This window comes from Caretta caretta, chromosome 6 (genome assembly GCF_965140235.1).
Source record: "Caretta caretta isolate rCarCar2 chromosome 6, rCarCar1.hap1, whole genome shotgun sequence".
In the NCBI taxonomy this organism is placed as follows: domain Eukaryota; kingdom Metazoa; phylum Chordata; order Testudines; family Cheloniidae; genus Caretta; species Caretta caretta.
Window position 1 is genome coordinate 9,694,178 of NC_134211.1, and position 20,005 is coordinate 9,714,182.

The following is a 20,005-nucleotide window of genomic DNA, read 5'->3' on the forward strand; positions in this document are numbered from 1 at the left end:
GCATGATGGGAAATGCAGTTGAGCTTGGAGCCCAGCCCACAGAAGAGAATGGGGGCTTGAGGTAACCAAACTTCAGCTCCCATGAGACATTTTAGTGGCATTTCCAAATGGAAAGGTTTTGGGTTTGGCTGTTTGGTTATTCAGTGAATGAAAAGTCAATATTTTCCAAGAAAAACAGACACTTTTCACAGAAATTGTTTTGTTAAAAATACAATTTTCCATTGAAAGTTTTCACAGTAAATTCTTGACAAGTTATGTGGCTCCTTCCTTTAGTTTTGGCAACGAAGATTAGACAAATCAGATTAGACATGCCATTACGAAAGCTTATGCTCAAATAAACTGGTTAGTCTCTAAGGTGCCACAAGTACTCCTTTTCTTTTTGCAAATACAGACTAACACGGTTGCTACTCTGAAACCTGTCATTAGACTATAGTTTCCCTCCATGAAAAAAGCACCTTCCATTTACTTAGTCTGAAATATTTACACATTTGTTTGCTTAAAGTTGGATCCCATTTAATCACTAAGGACGATTGCACAGTTGCCTTGAATAATTGTGTAGAACTTAACAAACATTGACAGCCACAGCAGCATGAAAGACCGCCACACTCATTTTTCATTTGCATTTGATGTCTAAATGGGATTTTTTCATCTAGGAATCCACAGATATAATACTAGTGCCCGAGCTGATTATACCACTAATCCAACCAGTTTGTTCTCAGAACATCTTGTAATATCCAGTCACACACAAATACAAGGTCTTTTGTTTATACTCACGTATATTCTTGCTCTGAGACTGAAAAAGTGCATCATAGAGAATCTGTATCCTTTTTGTAGCTCGTTGGCTGTTGTCTTTCTTATCCTCCAGCTGGATCACAGCTTTCTGGACACTTTGTTTGATCATGAATTCAGTGTTGATCAGCTGCAGCTGGAAAAATATTTGGCAGAGCAATGCTATTGTTCCCATTGGGCAGATGGGAACTGAGACATGGAGACTAAGGGATTGACTCTGGGTCACACAGGAAGTCAGCAGCAAAGCAAGGAATTGAACACAGATCTTCTGAGTCCCAGGCTAGTACCCAAAATACTATAGACCATCCTTCCTCTTCATTTTCATGGCCATCAGCAGAATAGCATCTGAGCTGTTCCCTGGCTATCTCTGTAGCAGTTTCAGGAGGCACGTGCTGCATCTCAAGTCTGCAGTTCCTGTATCTGTCTCATATAGCCCCATCTCTGCAGTATCTGAGCACCTCACATACACCGATGAGTTTATCCTCATGAGGTTGGCAGCCCTATTCCCCCTCCCAGTCACAGGGGGAAGCTGAGGCCCACAGACATTCAGTGACTTTCCCCAGGTCACACAGGAAGTCAGTGACAGAGACAGATATGGAACCCAGAAGTCCTGAAACTTAGTCCTAGTGCCTTACCACAGGGCCAACTTTGCCACACTACTTAACAAGGGAGAATGGCTGGTGATCGCCTCTAAAATGCCAGGCATGATGCCCTGCAACCTTTCCTCCCTTGGGCAGGGACCTCCCCAATTTCAACCTGTTATATTTGAAAAGCTAACACTGGATTTGATAGTTCTCACTTATGGCAGGCAAGATAGATAAAACACTTACATTTTCCTCTGGGGAGTAATTGGCTTTTTCAGCATCTTCAGGGGCAATAGAATCCTCTGGACAACCTTGAATGATGAGCAATTGCATGTTACTTATCTGTTGCATCAAAACCTTCAGATATTAGATACTTAAGGACTGGCAACAGTGTGATTACTTGGTAAAATCAGAGTCCTACATTGACCTGGGTATGTGGCTGGTCCTTTGGATCAGAAGAACCCTTGGTTTGATTAAACTGGTTTTAAATAACCACTCATCATTAACTCTAGAGGTTCAACAAGGGCTGGAGTGACTAAGGAGACTGCATTTCTGACTTCTTGTTAGCCAGTGTGGTGAGACTGAAGTTACTTTTGTGAGTGGTTTGGTAGCTCTCATGGAAGAATAACCACCGATTTGGGGTGAGTCTGCCCCGTTTCTCAGCAGTCTGGTATTCTCAGTTGTGACCCACTGAGGCACAGTGACAGCCCCTGCCAAGCGTGGGCCCAGTGCGATGGCACCATTGCCAGCATAGTAAACCCAATGACTGCCTCTGACTCCTGCGCAAGTGGACCCGTGGACTGGATGACCCAGACAGGAGCATTACAGGATTCCCTACCCCCCTCTTACGTCTCTGTGCGGGTGTGTAGCCTAAATCACTACTGAGTCCTCACAGGGAATGCGCGTGGAACCCCACAGCTCCATTTGCACAGTCGCTTTTAAACGTACGGTGATGTCTCCTTATCTGATTAAACTTCACTCCACTGATGTTACCATCCCCTTATAGGGGCAGGGAAACAGCAGAAGGTAAAACAACACATCAGAGATGGGTTTAAAGCAAGAAGTCAGTTACTTGTGTCGGTTCCCTGCTGGGTGCTGATCATGAAAATCTCAGCAACTGTCATTTTGGAGAGCTGTCCCAGATTGGCTGCAAAGGTCTCGGGAGGCAGCAGGTCATCCAAGTGAACAGTGCGCCACTCACCTGCAGAGGCACAAATGGAATAGACCACAAAATGTCATTGAGTCACAGAGTTTTAGGCCAGAAGGGACCATTAGATCATCAGTCTGACCTCCTGTATAACACAGGCCATTAAATTGCACCAAGTTACCCCTGTATTGAGCCCAATAACTTGCGTATCTTTCCAGCCAGGCACGTAATCTGGATTTGAAGACATCAAGGGATGGAGAATCTATCACTTCCCTTGGTAGTTTGTTCCAGTGGTTAAGTCTCACACTGTAAGGCATTTTCTCCAGCCTTCACATCATTTTTGTATCTCTTCTCTGCACCTTCTCCAATTTTTAGCATCCTTTTTAAAACGTAAATATTAGAACTGGATGCAGTATTCTAATGTTTGCCTCACCAATGAATCATAGAATCATAGAATATAAGGGTTGGAAGGGACCCCAGAAGGTCATCTAGTCCAACCCCCTGCTCGAAGCAGGACCAATTCCCAGTTAAATCATCCCAGCCAGGGCTTTGTCAAGCCTGACCTTAAAAACCTCTAAGGAAGGAGATTCTACCACCTCCCTAGGTAACGCATTCCAGTGTTTCACCACCCTCTTAGTGAAAAAGTTTTTCCTAATATCCAATCTAAACCTCCCCCACTGCAGCTTGAGACCATTACTCCTCGTTCTGTCATCTGATACCATTGAGAACAGTCTAGAGCCATCCTCTTTGGAACCCCCTTTCAGGTAGTTGAAAGCAGCTATCAAATCCCCCCTCATTCTTCTCTTCTGCAGGCTAAACAATCCCAGCTCCCTCAGCCTCTCCTCATAACTCATGTGTTCCAGACCCCTAATCATTTTTGTTGCCCTTCGCTGGACTCTCTCCAATTTATCCACATCCTTCTTGAAGTGTGGGGCCCAAAACTGGACACAGTACTCCAGATGAGGCCTCATCAATGTCGAATAGAGGGGAACGATCACGTCCCTCGATCTGCTCGCTATGCCCCTACTTATACATCCCAAAATGCCATTGGCCTTCTTGGCAACAAGGGCACACTGCTGACTCATATCCAGCTTCTCGTCCACTGTCACCCCTAGGTCCTTTTCCGCAGAACTGCTGCCTAGCCATTCGGTCCCTAGTCTGTAGCTGTGCATTGGGTTCTTCCGTCCTAAGTGCAGGACCCTGCACTTATCCTTATTGAACCTCATCAGATTTCTTTTGGCCCAATCCTCCAATTTGTCTAGGTCCTTCTGTATCCTATCCCTCCCCTCCAGCGTATCTACCACTCCTCCCAGTTTAGTATCATCCGCAAATTTGCTGAGAGTGCAATCCACACCATCCTCCAGATCATTTATGAAGATATTGAACAAAACCGGCCCCAGGACCGACCCTTGGGGCACTCCACTTGATACCGGCTGCCAACTAGACATGGAGCCATTGATCACTACCCGTTGAGCCCGACAATCTAGCCAGCTTTCTACCCACCTTGTAGTGCATTCATCCAGCCCATACTTCCTTAACTTGCTGACAAGAATACTGTGGGAGACCGTGTCAAAAGCTTTGCTAAAATGCCATATACAGGACTAAAATCATCTCCCTACTGCTCCTAACTCCTCCTGTTTATACACCCAAGGATCACATTAGCCGTTGTTGTCACAGCATTGCACTGGGAGCTCATGTTGAGCTACTTGGCCACTGTGACCCCTAGATCCTTGCAGAGTCACTGCTTTCTCGTATACAGTCTGCCATTCTGTCCATGTGTGATTTTTATCATTTGGGGATAAAGCTCGATTTCTTGAGCATCCAGCACCACCAGCCTTTTCCCCTAAGAGTTCCCAACTAGAGCTAACAGAATTTTTTTTTATTGTTGACATTTTTGTGACATTTTTCATCAAAACTTCAAATTTTGATCAAAAACGGGGGTGGGGAATTCCCAACAAAAAGAAGCAGCTTTCCTTGGAAAAATTATTGTTTTTGTTGAAATTCCAGTTTTTGGTTGAATTTTGATAGCTCTCCCTCATGTGACTTAGGAACACAAGTTCCATGGAAACAGGGACTTATACTTCTAAGTCACTTAGGCCCAGATCTTTAAAGTTATTTAGCTGTTGCTGTGCTCAGCATTGCAACACCAAACTGATTTAGGAGCCTAAGTCTCAATGTCAAACATGATTTAAGCACCTAAGGTCTAAATCCCATTGACTGTCAGTGGGATTTTGGCTCCTAAGTGCCTAAATCCCTTTTGAAAATGGGACGGAGATGGTGCAATGCTGAGCACAGCAATGCCTAAATAATAGAAATCGGGGCCTTACATGCTATTGAAAATTCCACCCTAAAACAGTGATTAAGACAGTTAAAATTATTCAAATGTTGCAATAATGTTAACAATCCCTCTTACTTTCTCCTCTTCTTTCAAGCCTTTCCAAATCAAGGCACATTCTTACCAGCACTGAATGCCAGGTAGCTGCACCCCCCGAGTATCCTTGGGACTTTGGTTATGATGACGACGTGTGATGGACTGGTTGTTCCTGGTTTTCTTCTCTCATCCACTATGCAGTACCTGAAAACACAACAGAAGTAAGATTCATAGTTTCATAGATCTTCAGGTCAGAAGAGACCTTCTGATCATCCAGTCTGACCTCCTGCATGATAGCACAGGCAAAAAAATCTTACTTGGTGATTCCTGCATCCAGCCCAATAACTTCTGTGTGAGCTAGAGTGGAGCTTTTACAAAGAGATGCACGGCCATGATTTACAGACTCCCAGTGATGGAAAATTCACCCCATCCCTAGGTGAGCAGTTCCAGCCGTTAATTTCCCTCCCTGTCAACAATTTGCACCTTAGTTCTAGTCTGAATTTGTCTCATTTCAAAGCTCCCGGCCACTGGATCTCCTTCTGCCTTTTTCTGCCCTCAGAAATCTCCTCCCCATGTATGTCCTTTAGGCCATGATCAAGATAGAAATTGTGTTATTTGTCTCTCCATCCGTCTCTTCCCTCTGGGTGAAATCCTGATATCCTGAAGTCAATGGCAAAGCTCCCACTGACTTCAGTGAAGCCAGAATTTCACCCTGTTTCCATTCTCCACTGTAACGTCCTAGAGTAAAGCTATATCTACGCTTAAACCGCTACTGCAGCTGCACCGCTGTAGCGCTTTAGTGTAGACACTCACTACAGCAATGGGAGGGATTCTCCTGTCGCTATAGGTAATCCACCTCCCCAAGATGCGGCAGCTAGTTTGACAAAAGCATTCTTCCATCAACCTACTACTGTCTACACTGGGACTTAGGCTGGCTTAACTACATCCCTCAGGGGAGTGAGTTTTTCACACCCCTGAGACGTGTAGCTAGGTTGATCTAAGTTTTAGACCCACCTTGAGTCTGCTTTTGACTTTTTGCCATTATATGAGGTGATACCAGCACAATCAGCCATCCCTGCTGTTTGCAATGGGTACTGACTTGCCAAGTCTGGTGATTTTTCTCCAAGCCCCAGTTCCCAAAATGGCTAGATTATGGGAAAACCTGCTTTTGTTTAAGGTTGGGTGCCGAGCTGGCCTCCAAGATTCTTTTGACAGCTTTATTTTTCCCATTCAGCCTCCCTCAGACACTGCAATGGAGTGGAGCGCTGGAAATTCCATCAGCAGGAAGATCTACTAGCACAGAACCACCATGGTTATTTTATAAGGCCCCAATTCAGCAAATCATTGAAGCACATGCTTTACTCCTCCACTGTATTGGGACCTAAAATGATAAGAAAAGCTACTTACTTTGCACAGGCAAGAAGCCTTTTGCTGCTCTGCGGCTCGTCAAAGTTGAACTGGACAAAAAGCAGTTTCTCTTCAGTCGATTCTCTGAAAAACTTACTGCACATGATGAAAAAGTCTCTTTAGATACTTTTTAAAAAATCACACTGAAAACATAAAAAAAAATCACATACAAGACTAAACAAAAAGAAAAAGAGTAGGACCAAAAAAACTCGTTACCTAAGTTCCCGGCGGAATGCATGTTCTGTGTCAAACTGACTAAGAAAAAGACAGCGGATTTTATTTTGGAAGTTCAGCCTCTTTCTTACCACTTCCAAATCTCTCTGGTTTAGAAGTCTGGCATGTGTAGAAACCTATGAAAAAGAAGGTCAATTTAGGCAAGATTTTTGCACCTGATTTTGCTATTGTAAAGACATAGGAAAACTGCAATAAAAATCATTCCTTTACCGGACTTTTGAACGGTTGCCCAATAGAACTGATGTGAAAATGGGTTTTTCCCTCTCATGGAAAATGTTGATTCTTTTTGTTGAAAAACCAAAGCCACGAACCACCCCATTTCCTGCAGCGCAGCGCTCCCTAGCACTGCACTGGGGCATAGGGATCAGCACTGACTGAGAGGGGAGAGCACCCCCTACAGAGCCCCCACCCCACTCCCTACAGCACAGCGCCCTCTAGCACCACAACTGGGGCATTGGAGTCAGCACTGACTGGGAGGGGAGAAAGCCCTGTTCTGAAACATGTCCCCTCCAGACACATGCTGTATGGGTTTTGAGAAGACATAGCATGAGGTACCAACACCAAACATCAGTGGATCATAAGAATTTCCTTGCAATGGCCACAATAATAATGACTCTCATTCACTTTCTGGGCTTTGGGTCAGTGAAAAAGGCTGGAGGATCTTAGGCCGGGTTGGGATAGCTGGGTAAGATGCAGACAGAGCTGGGTAAGACGCAGAGAGTTAGGCAAATAGGCACTTAGCAGAAACCCACCTACAAATGAATTCAAAGTTGAGCAGGTGCAGAGCAGAGCTACTAGGATACTCAGGGGGATGGAGAGCTGATCTTACAAGATGACACTGGAAGAGTGGTTTAGCCTAACAAAATGAAGGCTGAGAGGGGATCCTATTGCTCTCTATAAATACATCAGGGGGTAAAAACCATGGTGAGAGAAGGGCTATTGAAGCTAAAGGACAATGCTGGCACAAAAATAAATGGGGATAAATTGGCCATGAATAAATTTAGAAGAAGGTTTCTCACCATCAGGTGAAGGAAGTTCTGGAAGTCACCCAATAGGAGCAGTGGGGGCAAGAAAACAAACTGATTTTAAGATGCAACTTGATACATTTATTAAGGGAATTATCTGACAGAATTGCCTATGTGAGCAAGGACGGAACTAGATGTTCCAGAAGGTCCCTTTCACTCCTATGTTCTTATATATAGAACTAACCTCTTCGTTTCTCAAAACCACAAACATTTTACCTGTAATGACAAAGTCAAAGAACCAAGAAAAACACTGCTCGGTAGAAAGACTGAAGGAGTGGGATTGTTACCACAGAAAGGAGATGAATAAAAGGGGTCTGGATCCAAATCTTTAAAATACTCACTGTTCTAGAGAAGGGAGATAAGGAGCATCTGTTCTCCCTGTCTCATAACACAGTAACAAGGGGACAGTCAATGAAAATAAAAGGTGGGGAATTCAAAACTGATAAAAAGAAATCATTTTTCACACATGTAATTAGCCTGTGGAACTCACTGCTGCAATAATTTGCTGAAGCCAAGAACTTCAGTTCATAGATTCCAAGACCAGAAGTGACCATTGTGATCATTTAGTCTGGCCTCCTGTATAACACAGGCTATAGGATTTCCCCAAAACAATTCCTGTTTAAAGCAGAATAGAACTTTTAAAAAAATCCAACCTCAATGTTAAGACTACGACTAATAGAGTCCAAACATAGCCCTTGGTAAGTTATTCCAATAGTTAATTATCCTCACTGTTAAAAATGTATGCTTCATTTCCAATCTGAATTTTGTCTTCCTTCAACTTCCAGCCATGGGATCATGTTATACCTAGCAAACTGAAGAGCCCATTATCAAATATTTATTCCCACTTATAGACTGTCATCAAGTCAGCTTTGGACTTTCTCTTAGTTAAGCTAAATAGATTGAGCTCCTTGAATCTCTCGCTATAAGGCTTGTGTTCTAATCCTTTCATCATTCTTATGACTCTTCTCTGAACACTCTCCAATTTATCAACATCCCTCCCATGTGTTTGTACAGTGCCTAGCATAATGGGGCTCCGATTGTGACTGGGGTCTATCGGTGCTACCTCCATACGAACGATAAATAAAAACAGTAGTCGTTGTCGTCTAATACTGTGTTTTCAGGGGTGCTGCGCACCTGCAGTTATCACGGAAATCAGCTGGAGTTCTGGTTGCCCCCACCTCTTAGAATCAGGCCCATTATAACAACACTAAAATAAAACCTCTCACCTCCAGGCACAGTCCATTGGTGTCATCTGCATTTGACTGTTGATTCACGGCTCCCCTGAGAATGTCAATCAGGCCATTGTGCTTCTGCTTTCCAAAGTACAGGTCCTGAATCTGCTCTGCGTCCTCCAGCGGAGAATATCTGAGGCGCAGGATGGAATCAGGGGTTGCACACTCGATGAGTTTGCTTTTAGAAGCTGCAAGGACTGACTCTTCATTGGGCAGACAGATCCCCTGAAGGCCACTCGGAGAGCACTGCAGAACAACAGTGGCAGAAGTGTCATCGCTGAAACCAATGAAAACATCATGTTCCTGGGGAGCCCGGTCTGCCGGCCTCGTGCAGCAGAAGTCCGTGTTCTTGATAGTGACGAACAACTTGGCCCATTTGTCCAGCTCCATCCTCAGGTCCTTCTGCTGCCAGTGTAGAATGGTGTTCATCTCCAAGCAGTGCTTCTCCAGCCTGTTCAACAGTGGAGTGGGGAACTGTTTGTAAACCACGTTCTTCTCCTCAATCACAATCAACCTAAACTCCTCCTTCACGCGGCATTTAACTCTGTGAGTTCCAAGGCCAAGGTCGACATAATAGTTTCCTCCTAATCTGACAAAGCACTGGTTCAGTGCATCATAAAGGCTTTCATACAGGTTGTGAATGTTTAAGAGAATGACGGGCCTGCCTGTCTCCATGCAGATTTTCACTCTGTTAACAGACCGACACACCTGTGAATATTCTTGGTCCCGTGGGAAACCCGAGCCAAATATAATATCACAGTTCTCTATGTCCATGAGTTTGGTCATCTGTATGATCTGGAAAGCCGCGTGGTTTGTTGTTAACAGCAACAAGTATCTAGATACAAACCCCATCTGTTTCTTGTCTAAATTTTCCTGTAACAAACGAACTGTATGGATGGTTTCTAAGTTGGAAGGCAGAGATATGGGTGAGTACTGTCTGAATAGCTCTAAAGGATTCAGAACTTTTAAACCTCCAAAGTTTCTCAGAATTGCTTTTGAAATAAGCTTCTTTTCTTGAGAGATGCTTTCTATGTTCTTGGCGTAGGACAGTATCATTTTGATGAGGCTGTAGAAGTCACGGAGCCCAAAAAATTCCATGGACTGTTCCTTTAACACTTCACAATAGAAGTCAGCCAGGGGGGGGAACAAATGCTCAATCTTGGTAACATGCATCTCGTCAGCACAGATTCCCTTGGCCGTCTTTACCAGCTCGTCTTTGTTGAGGTCGGTCCGGAACACAAGGAGACCCCGGTTCATTTTAGCAGGGTCCAGGGCCCAGTTCGAAATGCCAACAAAGCCAACTTTTTTGTACGGTTCTGGGGCTTCATCATCAACGCAACCATCTTCAAGAAGAGGGTGCAGTGTCTTCAGGGGCATCTCAGGTGAGTCTTCTGCAAGGCCTATCTCATCCAGGATAACCACAGAGGCAAACTCCTCCAGTTTCTGGCCCCTTTGGAACTGTGCACATTGTCTGAAAGTGGAGATGATTCCTTCTGGCTTGGAATGAGGGCTGCACTGGAATGACACCAGCTGGACTTGCTTGCAGCGTTTGAACAATTCTGTTTTAGACAATCTGCCCTGCATTGCATCAGCGGCTATGGTCTTAGACAAGGATTTGGAGCTACCTGGCTTCCCGACAAGGAAGAGCGGCACTCTCAGGTCCATGCATATGACCATCATGAAGATGTTTTCCCTGAGGGCATCGTTCCGTGCTGTTGTCTTGGGAACAGAGAGGTTATCCAGGAACACCTCTTGGCAAAGTACAATCTCTTGCTGAAGCAGGGATTCAGGCACAGAGAAGCATTTCGCTATCTCTTTCAGATAATCTTGGCGACTCTCGAGAGATACATAATAGCAAACCCCAACTGCAAGAACCAGAGATCTTTGTGCTTCGTTTAATAGAGATATCTGATCTTTCTCACACCCCTTTGCAAGGGCATGAATGGATGGGTCTTCGTCCTGTGAATGTTGAGCCCCACTCTTTTTTTTGTCGATAAGTGGAAAAAGCAGGTCTCTTAAGTTATAAAACCACAGCAGCACCCCCATGCAGCGCTCTATGTCCCGGAGGCTGGCGATTCTGCATTCCTCTCTCTTTTCTCTTAAAAACTTCTGGGAGGTGGAAATGACGGAGGTAAAAACATCCATGTTGTCTTCGGGAAGCTTTTCTTTCACGATGGATTTAACAATCTGTCTGATGTACAGACTCTGAGTCTTTTCATTTAGTTCCCCAAAGTCCCAGACAAGAGGCAACATGCTCGGTGGAAGAGGCTGCACCCGATACACCAGCTGCCTCAAAGGGATATAGCCCAGCTTTTCTAGGGTGTCTTCACTCCGAACTCTGTACCCCAAGCCGGCTTTCTCTAGCTTCTCAATGGTTTCCTTGGTGTGCCTTTTGTAAGGGTTGCAAGCAGCCACCACTTTTAAGCGAGTGGTGGAGATTGGCTCTCCATTCACACTCTGGTCACACAGGACCTCTTTAATTGCAAACACGGCTTCGGTGGTGTTGGCTTCATCAAAGAACAGCACCGTGTCCATGTTGTGCATCTCTTCATTGTAGCGCGCCAGCTCGATGGCTTCCTTGACTTTCTGGTGGATGATTTTGGAGCTGGTGCCTCCATGAACACGCACCAGGATCATATTCTGAACATCCCTTCCTGCTCTTTGCAAGCTGCACATGAACTGCACCAGCTTGGTCTTCCCACAGCCTGTTTCGCCCATGACGATCACAGGGATCCCACATTGGAACCTCAGGTGAATGGCCAGCATTTTCATGGTATTGTCCAGGGTCAGCTGGTAGGATTCATCTGGGTCCTGGGAGCTTCTCACACCGAATACGCTGCAGAGAGTTTCTAGCTGCTCTTGTCTGGACAGATCTTCAAACTTTTTATTGAAAGGGACTTTCTGAGCCTCAAGGGTGAGATATAAATGTCGGTCAATAACCTTCTTCTCCAGAACAACCTGTGAATGTGCGTCAACAGCATCAAAACTCCGATTGATATGGAAACCCAAGAACTCCATGGAGTGGTTGTCAGCATGAAAAATTATGTAGGGGTGAGACTCTTGCTCCCACTTGCGTCTTAACTGGTACCCTCTCAATACACTGTCCTCATCCATTTTATCCTCTTCACTGGGTGAGCTTTCATCTGCCATGGCTAGGGAAGGCAAGGCAAAGTCCTTGGACATGGTGATCATAAATTTTACAATAAATGCTTTAAACCCCTTAAATTCCTCTCCGGCTAATTTGCTGTTGCAGAACACTGAGTTTTCACACTTCATCAGCTGGAGATTTAGGAAGCGTGTGAAGTTGCTGAGCTCAGTCCAGGAAGGGTTTTTTCTCCCGCAGGACTCCAACAAGAGCCTCAGACACTGTTCCTGGGTCCCTTCAACCCTCCCAGGGGTGAAACAGAAGCTGTCAAGATTAGCCTTTCGCTGGTATCTGCTGATGTACTGGTATGACCTTTGGAAGCCATCACCCCTGAACGTGTCACTGTCCAGCAGCTGCTGTTCCACTTCAGCAGCAGCTCCAGAACTGTTATTGGTAAGCATCTCTAGTACTTCTATTGGTGATATGCATTTCACAGCAGGAAGGAGACCTAGAAATACTTTCTCCATTTCACTGGTCATCTAAAAGCCAAATGACAAGGAGTTAAAGCTTTAAAAACACTGAAGTTACCCGCACAAACTGAAGAAATCATCTACACATTGACACTAATATTATTCATGAGGACATGGCTTAATGAGCAGAGCACAAAGAATTTGGATAAGGTAGCACCATGTTACACAGTGCATATCATTCACTGATACAGCCAAATTTAGATTTTTGAAGTAACTTACCTAATCCTCAAATATAAATGATACCATCTCATCTTCCTATATGATAGTGTTTAATTCACAGGATTTTAAAGATGAGAAGTAGCCCATTTTAGGTAAACTTTAACCCTTGCTATGAAAAAAGCCTTACTCTAATATAGTCCAATGGTCTTGCCTCTTGCACACTTCTGTGTGTAGTTGACACTCTAAACAAGCTAAGTACCAATCTTGAGGTCTGATTTTCCATTGGTTGGCACCTTGTGCTATCATTTGTACAACAGTATTAGATTAGAATGGTAGCATCATATACGTATAAACAGCTTCACAAGATTCAAGGCAGGATGCTTAACTGTAACATATACATACACAATGTGGCCAACCTAATGCTCCTCTGGATACTGACTAGAGCTGGCCAAATTTTTTGACTGAAAAAATTTCCTGACAAAAAATGTGGTTTCACTGAAATTTTCTGCAGGAAAGGGTTGATTTTGATTACATTTTTATTACATTTTTCAATTTTCCATAAAAAAAACAACATTTTTGTTTTGAATCACATGTCCAAAAATGGTTTTGATTTGGTAATATTAAAATGAAAAAAAAATCTTTTTGACCTGTCTGAATATTTTCTTTCAGTCAGAAATGTTGCCATTTTTCATTTTGATATTTCTGAATCAAAACTTCGCAGAACTTTCCAAAGTTAGGGTAAAAAGTTGAAATAGCAGATTTTCCCACAGGATGGAAGTTCCAGTATCCAAACAGCTCTAATACTGACAATATGTGTCTCCTCCATCAACAATTTTATACAGCTCACTCATTTTTCTCTATTTTTGGACAGTACAATACTGGCCAAAGATTTGTAGTTCCATCAAGGTCTTCTCACTTTGAATTTTAACATGCTGCTATCACACGCACTTTGCTAGGTTTCTGAGAAAACCTGCCATTCACTATCATTTGGAGAGTACCTCTTGTTTTCTTGTGCTGCTTATGCCTTTTCCTCTCACCAGGTATTCAATCAAATAAAGATGGGACTCTCTGCACTTCCAGACCATGCCATCAGGGCTTTGGATGTGTCTCAGAATGCACAGCTCAATCAGTAACTTGTAAAGACCCTTCGAGACCTGTCAAGAAAGATGCAGGAGTGGTCAGTTTTGCTTCATCACAATGTCAACTGTTCATTGCTTCCCATAGTTACTAAAGTTTCTCTAAGGTGCCATAAGTACTCCTTTTCTTTTTGTAAACTTTCTAAGTTATTGAAGACCCAATAAATCAATGAGAAGAGATGCTCCATGAAAGTACACCCCAGGTAGAACCTCAGCTAGTGTAAAACAGGCACAGCACCATTGACTTCAAGCAAGCTACATCGATTTACACCAGCCAAGGATTTGACCCATTGTGTGGTCTCCCTGCTGATATGACAGTAAATGCTGGGCTGTCGCTGTGCCAGTGACAGAGACAATGGCAATATAAAGAGATTTGCTGGCATTGTGACAGAGTAGCAGGTCCTGGGAAACTGCACAGTGATGCAGAGTTAAAATCTACTGTGAGCATCATCTTCTTCTGGCATCACAAGTGGGTGGGTTGAGTTTGGTTTGTGGTGGAACTTCTGGTAAGACAACTACATTTTTGTGATACCCCTGTTCACAGTTTAACTGTTTGTTACAGAAATTGGATGGTATTAACTGCTTTCCATAACTACCAGTGGAAGGAGTTTATTTATCTGACACTGACAGGCACATTCACAGTTTGAATGAGAAAATCCATCTTCACTGTATATCATGGCATGGACATTGCGCTCGGTAAAGAGACACTTACCACAGGGGATACGTCAATATGGAAGATCCTGGGCCCAGCCTCAGTTGGTTTCTGTTCCAGTGAGCGAAGCTCTTCCAGGAGAAATCCAAAATCTATTTCCGACTCTGTCAGCCTAATGGTTTTGTGGTGCAGTCCTGCGTTCTCTGGTCGGGTTTTGGCTTTTCTGGTGGTATTTGCGACAAACAAAGACTTCCCTAAAATGAGAGAGAAGGTCAAGATTCAATTTCTACAGTGCTCTGCTGTCTCAGATTCTGTCTTTAATGTTTCCATTTCTTCCCCTGAAACAGAGAAGACCTGATCCCCAGCTAGTGTATCATAGAATCATAGGATATCAGGGTTGGAAGAGACCTTGTGAGGTCATCTAGTCCAACCCCCTGCTCAAAGCAGGACCAATCCCCAATTTTTGCCCCAGATCCCTAAATGGCCCCCTCAAGGATTGAACTCACACCCCTGGGTTTAGCAGGCCAATGCTCAAACCACTGAGCTATCCCTCCCCCCATCAGCCATAGCTCTATTGGCATCAATGGACCAGACCCCCAGCTAGTATAAATGGACATAAGTCAGCTGGAGTCAATGGTGCAGATCCCCAGCTGGTGTGAATGGGTGTGGTGCCATTGGAGTGAGTGGAGCTACGCTCATGTACACAGGCTGAAGATCTGGCCTTTTTATATAATTTTTCTTCAGCTGGGGAGCTAAAAGAAGTTTCTACACTGGAGAAATCTCACCTTTGCTCCACAGGCCAGGCATGGTACAACTTGCTGTAACTTGAGCTTTCTACATGGTAAAGGCCCAGTGACTGTGGTACCAGTTCAAGCTCTGAATCCCCACCCCCTCAATAAAGAGCATAAAGCAGAGCTAAAACTGAGGGCAGATTTTCTGCTCCACTCTGATGTAGATTCTCTTCAGCCAGCTCCTTTGCCACCCCCTGCAGCCCCAGAGCCAAGTCTGGACCCAACAGCCCATTTGATTAACAGGGTCAAAAGATACGCAGGAGCCTCACAGGGAAAGTGTGCCCATGGCTACACCTCCAGCTAGACCTTGACCCCCATGTGTAGGCCATGGGTCTACCTGTTCCCTATGTATTCTGGGGCATCGCCAGAGGAGCTGGGACAGAGAAGACTGATTCTGCTCCATCTCCCAGTGCATAAAGGATAAGCAGAATCTAGCCGCTAATCTGTATTCAATTCATACTTATCGGGACAACGATAATCCCGATTAAGGGCTTGGCTACACTTGCAGATGTAGAGCGCTGGGAGTTAAACCAGCCTCCGGAGACCGCAGCAGGGAAAACGCTGCTGTGTGTTCACACTGTCAGCTGCAAGCGCACTGGCGTGGCCACAATAGCAGCTCCTGCAACGCCACAAAGAGCAGTGCATTGTGGTAGCTAGCCCAGTGTGCAAGTGGCTGCAGCGTGCTTTTCAAATGGGGGTGGGGGTGGGGTGGAGTGCGACAGGGAGTGTGTTGTGTGTCTCTGGGGGGAGAGACAGTGTGTTTTGGGGGGCAGAGAGTGTGTCAGCATGCTGTCTTGTAAATTCAGACAGCAGCAGACCTCCCCTCCCCCAGCCTCTCTCTCACACACTCACAGCAGCCGCATTCCACAGGAATGGTTGCTTTGTCCCGGAGCAGATAAGCATGTCGGCTGTCAGAAACGGAGCTTTTGAAAGGGGATATCCGCACACCTGCAGCCGAGTTCAAAACAATGAGAAGAGTGGCCACTTGACTTCAGGGGATTATGGGACGTTTCTGGAGGCCAATCAGAATGCAGTAATGCAACATGTCATCCACACTGACGCCTGGGCGTTTCAGCCGGGGCACAGCAAGCTTTATGCGTCTCGTGGAGGTGGATTACCAAGAGCGCTCCAGCTGCAGAGTCCAGGCACTCAAAGTGCCTTGCCAGTGTGGACACCTCACGAGTTAGGGCGCCTGGGGCTGATTTAATGCGCTCTAACTGGCAAGTGTAGCCAAGCCCTCAATCTCTACTAAAACCTACCCATGCCAGCTCGCTCTGAAAATACAATCTTCACGTTCTGTTGAAAGGGCTCTTCAAAGACCTGAGCAACAGGTGCCACCCCACTGGGCACTCTCAGATGTGTCTTCAGGTATTTCTGAATGTCTACCCCCGAATCACAAGAAAAGGAGACTTTGTATGTGTCGAAGGCCGTCATAACATAAGAATTGTGAGCTTTGGCGTCACAGAAGATAAGAAACCTGTAATTGGCATTGCTGCAAGATTGTGCGAAGAGGAAGAAGAGGGACTCCAGTTTCTTGGAGACTTTGTAAACTAATTTTTCTGCACCAAGCAAGCAATAGATCTTTTTGTGTCTGGGGTCTGGGGAAAGAGCTCTCCTCACAATCAGCTCAATGTCTTCTTCCTCTGTCTCAGGGGTACAGACCAGCACCTCATCATACGTTGGAAGAGGTGCCCCCTCAGAGTGCGTATAGACTGACAGCAGGAGAAGTAACATCTGCTCTTCTTTACATGTGACAAGGCAAGGCTTCCCCGCTTCCAAACCCACTGGTAAATTTCTCTCAGTGACAGCGGTTTCAGGAGATGTCAGGTATTTCAGCATTTCACCAAAAACATCCAGGCTGGTGTATTTGTCCGACACCAAGCCAGTGAGCTTGCTGCAGTAAGCATTCCAGAGAAAATGCACCTTGGCATGGATAGACGGCAAACTCTCAAAGGAAGTGGCCAGTTCATCTTTCGCAAGGCTTTGGAAGGTGGATGGATCCACATCTCTGTTCCTATTTTTAAACTTCATGGACTTCTGCAGAAAGGCTTCTCTCTGCTTGTCGTATAATTTGCTCAGCTCTTCAATCTTTTCCTCTTCATCAGCATAGTCTAAGGCAAATTCCATGAGCATTTGCTCTGTGATGGCTGAGTTTGGCAGATAATTCTGCAGAGCTGCCTTACCCACCGATTCGTCATACCCAGACTCAACCAGACCTTGGATGAGCTGAGGAAATTTAACAATGTAGTCATTCCAGGACACGGACTGATCATCTTTCTCAGATATATCAACGGATTCTGCAGGAGTTTCAAGTGCTCTCTTTAATGCCTCTCCGATATCCTCTGCGTTAACATCATGCTTGAAAACAGAAAGCATATTGAGAACCTGTGGGTCTGTTTGTCCTTCATGCAGTTGGGCTAACTTGCTACACAAGTAGAAGAGTTGGCGTGCAGTGAACATGTTTAGATGGCAATAATTGTTCCTTTGAGTCTCCAGATATTTTTTCCACTCTACAAGGCAATGCTCCATGACTTTGCAAATGCCATCTAATTCTTCCAGGAGGGGTTTGTTGGTCTGAACAAGGATTCCGGCTATTCCAAACTCAGCGTAGATTGTTACTTTGCGTTTGGGGTCACAATAAATTTCAGCTTTCCAGTCTATGAAAAGGATGTTGCCAACGCTGAGAAGTTGCAAGTAGAGCTTCCCAACCATTTCAATTTTTTCCAGGATCTGTAATGTGTCAAATACACAATGGGAAAATAGAATTTATAAAATACTGCTAGTTTTCAAGATCATTAGGACACTATAAATATTATACTTTCTTTTAAGGATCTTTACAACTTAACCTAAGTAATTTGAATCATTTGATTAAGTGGGGATTCATCTTGGGACACCCAACTTTTCTCATTTTACATTTTACAGAATGCTGACATGAAAAGGACCTGCTTTCTGTGGAATATTTTGATTTTTCATCAAAACCTAAACATCTGGAAATCACAATATTTCCATTTGGCTATCCTTCTATAGTGCCTTATGGGAGTTGTAGTTCAGCTGTTGTCTCACGTCCCTGTTCTCCTCTATGGGCTGGGCTCCTCAGCGGGTCATCATCTTCCATGATGCAACCATTTCTCCTTGACATGGCTGGTGCATCATGGGAGATGTAGTCCAACTAGGGAGCCCAGCCTTTAGAGGAGAATGGGAACATGAGTCACCCAAACTACAATTTCCATGAGACAGTACAGTGGCATTTTGAGAGGAAGGATGTTTCAGTGGTTTGGGCACTAGCCTAGGACTTAAAAGACCCAGGTGCAATTCCCTGGTCTACCTCAGACTTTCAGTTTGACCTTGGGCAAATCATTCAGCCTCTCAGTTCCCCCTCTGTACAATGGGGATAACTGCCCTGCCTCACAGGAGAGTTGTGAGAATAAAGACATTAAAAACTGTAAATTCTTTAAGATCTACTGATTAAAAGGTGCTACATATTATTTTAGAATCAAAATATTTGGGTTTTCAGCTGAAAATTTCTGGTTTTTGATTTTTCACCAAAAAGTCAAAGTTTTCCTTGAAAATTTTCAGTGAAAACAATTCCCCCTCCCATTTTTCTTGAAATTCTCCATGAGCAAAATTTTTTTTTTCCACCAGCTCCACTCAAGAATCTCGGCTGATCTCACCACAGAACTAAGATAACTTCTAAGAGAGCCAAGCCCCAACCTTTTAGGGCCTAATTTTGGTAGGTGCTGAGCATGGAGCACACAACTAAGTTAGTGACAACTAAAAGTGGGAAAAGAAACATTTTGGCTGAAGCTTTTTTCACCAAAAAACGCACTTTTGGGTCAACTAAAACCTTTCATGAATTCAAATCAAATTCGTCAAATTGTTTGGTCAATCTCCCCGACAAAAAAATTGCAATATTTAGTTTAGATATTTTCTAAATGAAACTTTTCTGTTTTTCAATTCAAAACCATTTTTTGTTTTGAAATTCAAATTTATTTTAAAAACTCAGAAAACATGTTTGAAAGCTCAAAAATAAAATGAAATGTTTTATTTTGGGTGAATCAAAATATTTTGTTCGACCCAAAATGAATTTTTCTTCAACTTTTTGGTGGGCTGAAAATATTTTAAAAAATCATTTTAGGTTGACTCTTTTTAATATTATTTTTCGGAACAGCCAGTGGACAACAAAATCAGTCATTCACGTAGCTCTTGTGAGCCCTTCTGACAACCAGAGCCTTAGTGCTTTGTTGATCAAACCCAACATAGCTCCCATTGATGTCAATGGAACTGAATAAAAACTTCTCTCCCTTTCTTAAGGTGCTTAAATGCCACCATTTTTCATTCATTGCCACAATTTATAACTGAGGCCAAGAGTGCGCAGGATTAAAAGAAGAAGAGTTGGGATGGTTGGTGTAACAGAAGGAGGCAGGTCCATACCAAGTTATGCCATGCTTTTTGCTTGCTTGTATCAAACTATGCCATGCATGAGGCAATGCCAAGATATGTGCTCTACCTAGGAGGGGATGTTGTGGAACTGTCAGGGAACATGCCACCCTGGCCCATCCCCAGTGAACAGATGAGCCCTGTATGGGTGAAGGATGGAGCTTGGCAGTACAAATACATGGTTGAGGGAAGAATTTCTCAGGCTGGGATTTTATTTAAAAATGGGGTTTCTCTGCCCCTTCCTACAGATTGACGTAGGGGAGGGGGATTGATGTGGTGGAAGGGCTTGAATGCTCATGACCCTGAGAGCTGAGCCAGCAGTAGCTTTGCTGCCAACAGAGTCTCCCACATTGGATAGGATAGGTGCAGGCCATTGGTTCTCCATGTTGGGGGTTGGAATAAGGCTAACAATCTTATCCCATATAA

The 20,005-nt window shown here is 44.2% G+C and overlaps 1 protein-coding gene across 3 annotated transcripts in view; it reads right to left on the bottom strand.

The window, feature by feature from the left end:
• The window catches only part of LOC125637905 (E3 ubiquitin-protein ligase rnf213-alpha), a 174,646-nt gene that overhangs the window by 63,215 nt on the left and 91,426 nt on the right, over positions 1–20,005 (bottom strand). For all 3 annotated transcript variants that reach the window (XM_048852965.2, XM_048852963.2, XM_048852966.2), the window contains 10 exons: positions 16,402–17,872; positions 14,412–14,605; positions 13,562–13,717; positions 8,784–12,413; positions 6,515–6,648; positions 6,299–6,394; positions 4,980–5,095; positions 2,446–2,574; positions 1,620–1,684; positions 775–925 (listed from right to left, as the gene is read on the bottom strand). In XM_048852965.2, the coding sequence (XP_048708922.2) occupies positions 775–925; positions 1,620–1,684; positions 2,446–2,574; positions 4,980–5,095; positions 6,299–6,394; positions 6,515–6,648; positions 8,784–12,413; positions 13,562–13,717; positions 14,412–14,605; positions 16,402–17,872 (6,142 nt within the window). The remainder of the gene's footprint in view (positions 1–774; positions 926–1,619; positions 1,685–2,445; positions 2,575–4,979; positions 5,096–6,298; positions 6,395–6,514; positions 6,649–8,783; positions 12,414–13,561; positions 13,718–14,411; positions 14,606–16,401; positions 17,873–20,005) is intronic.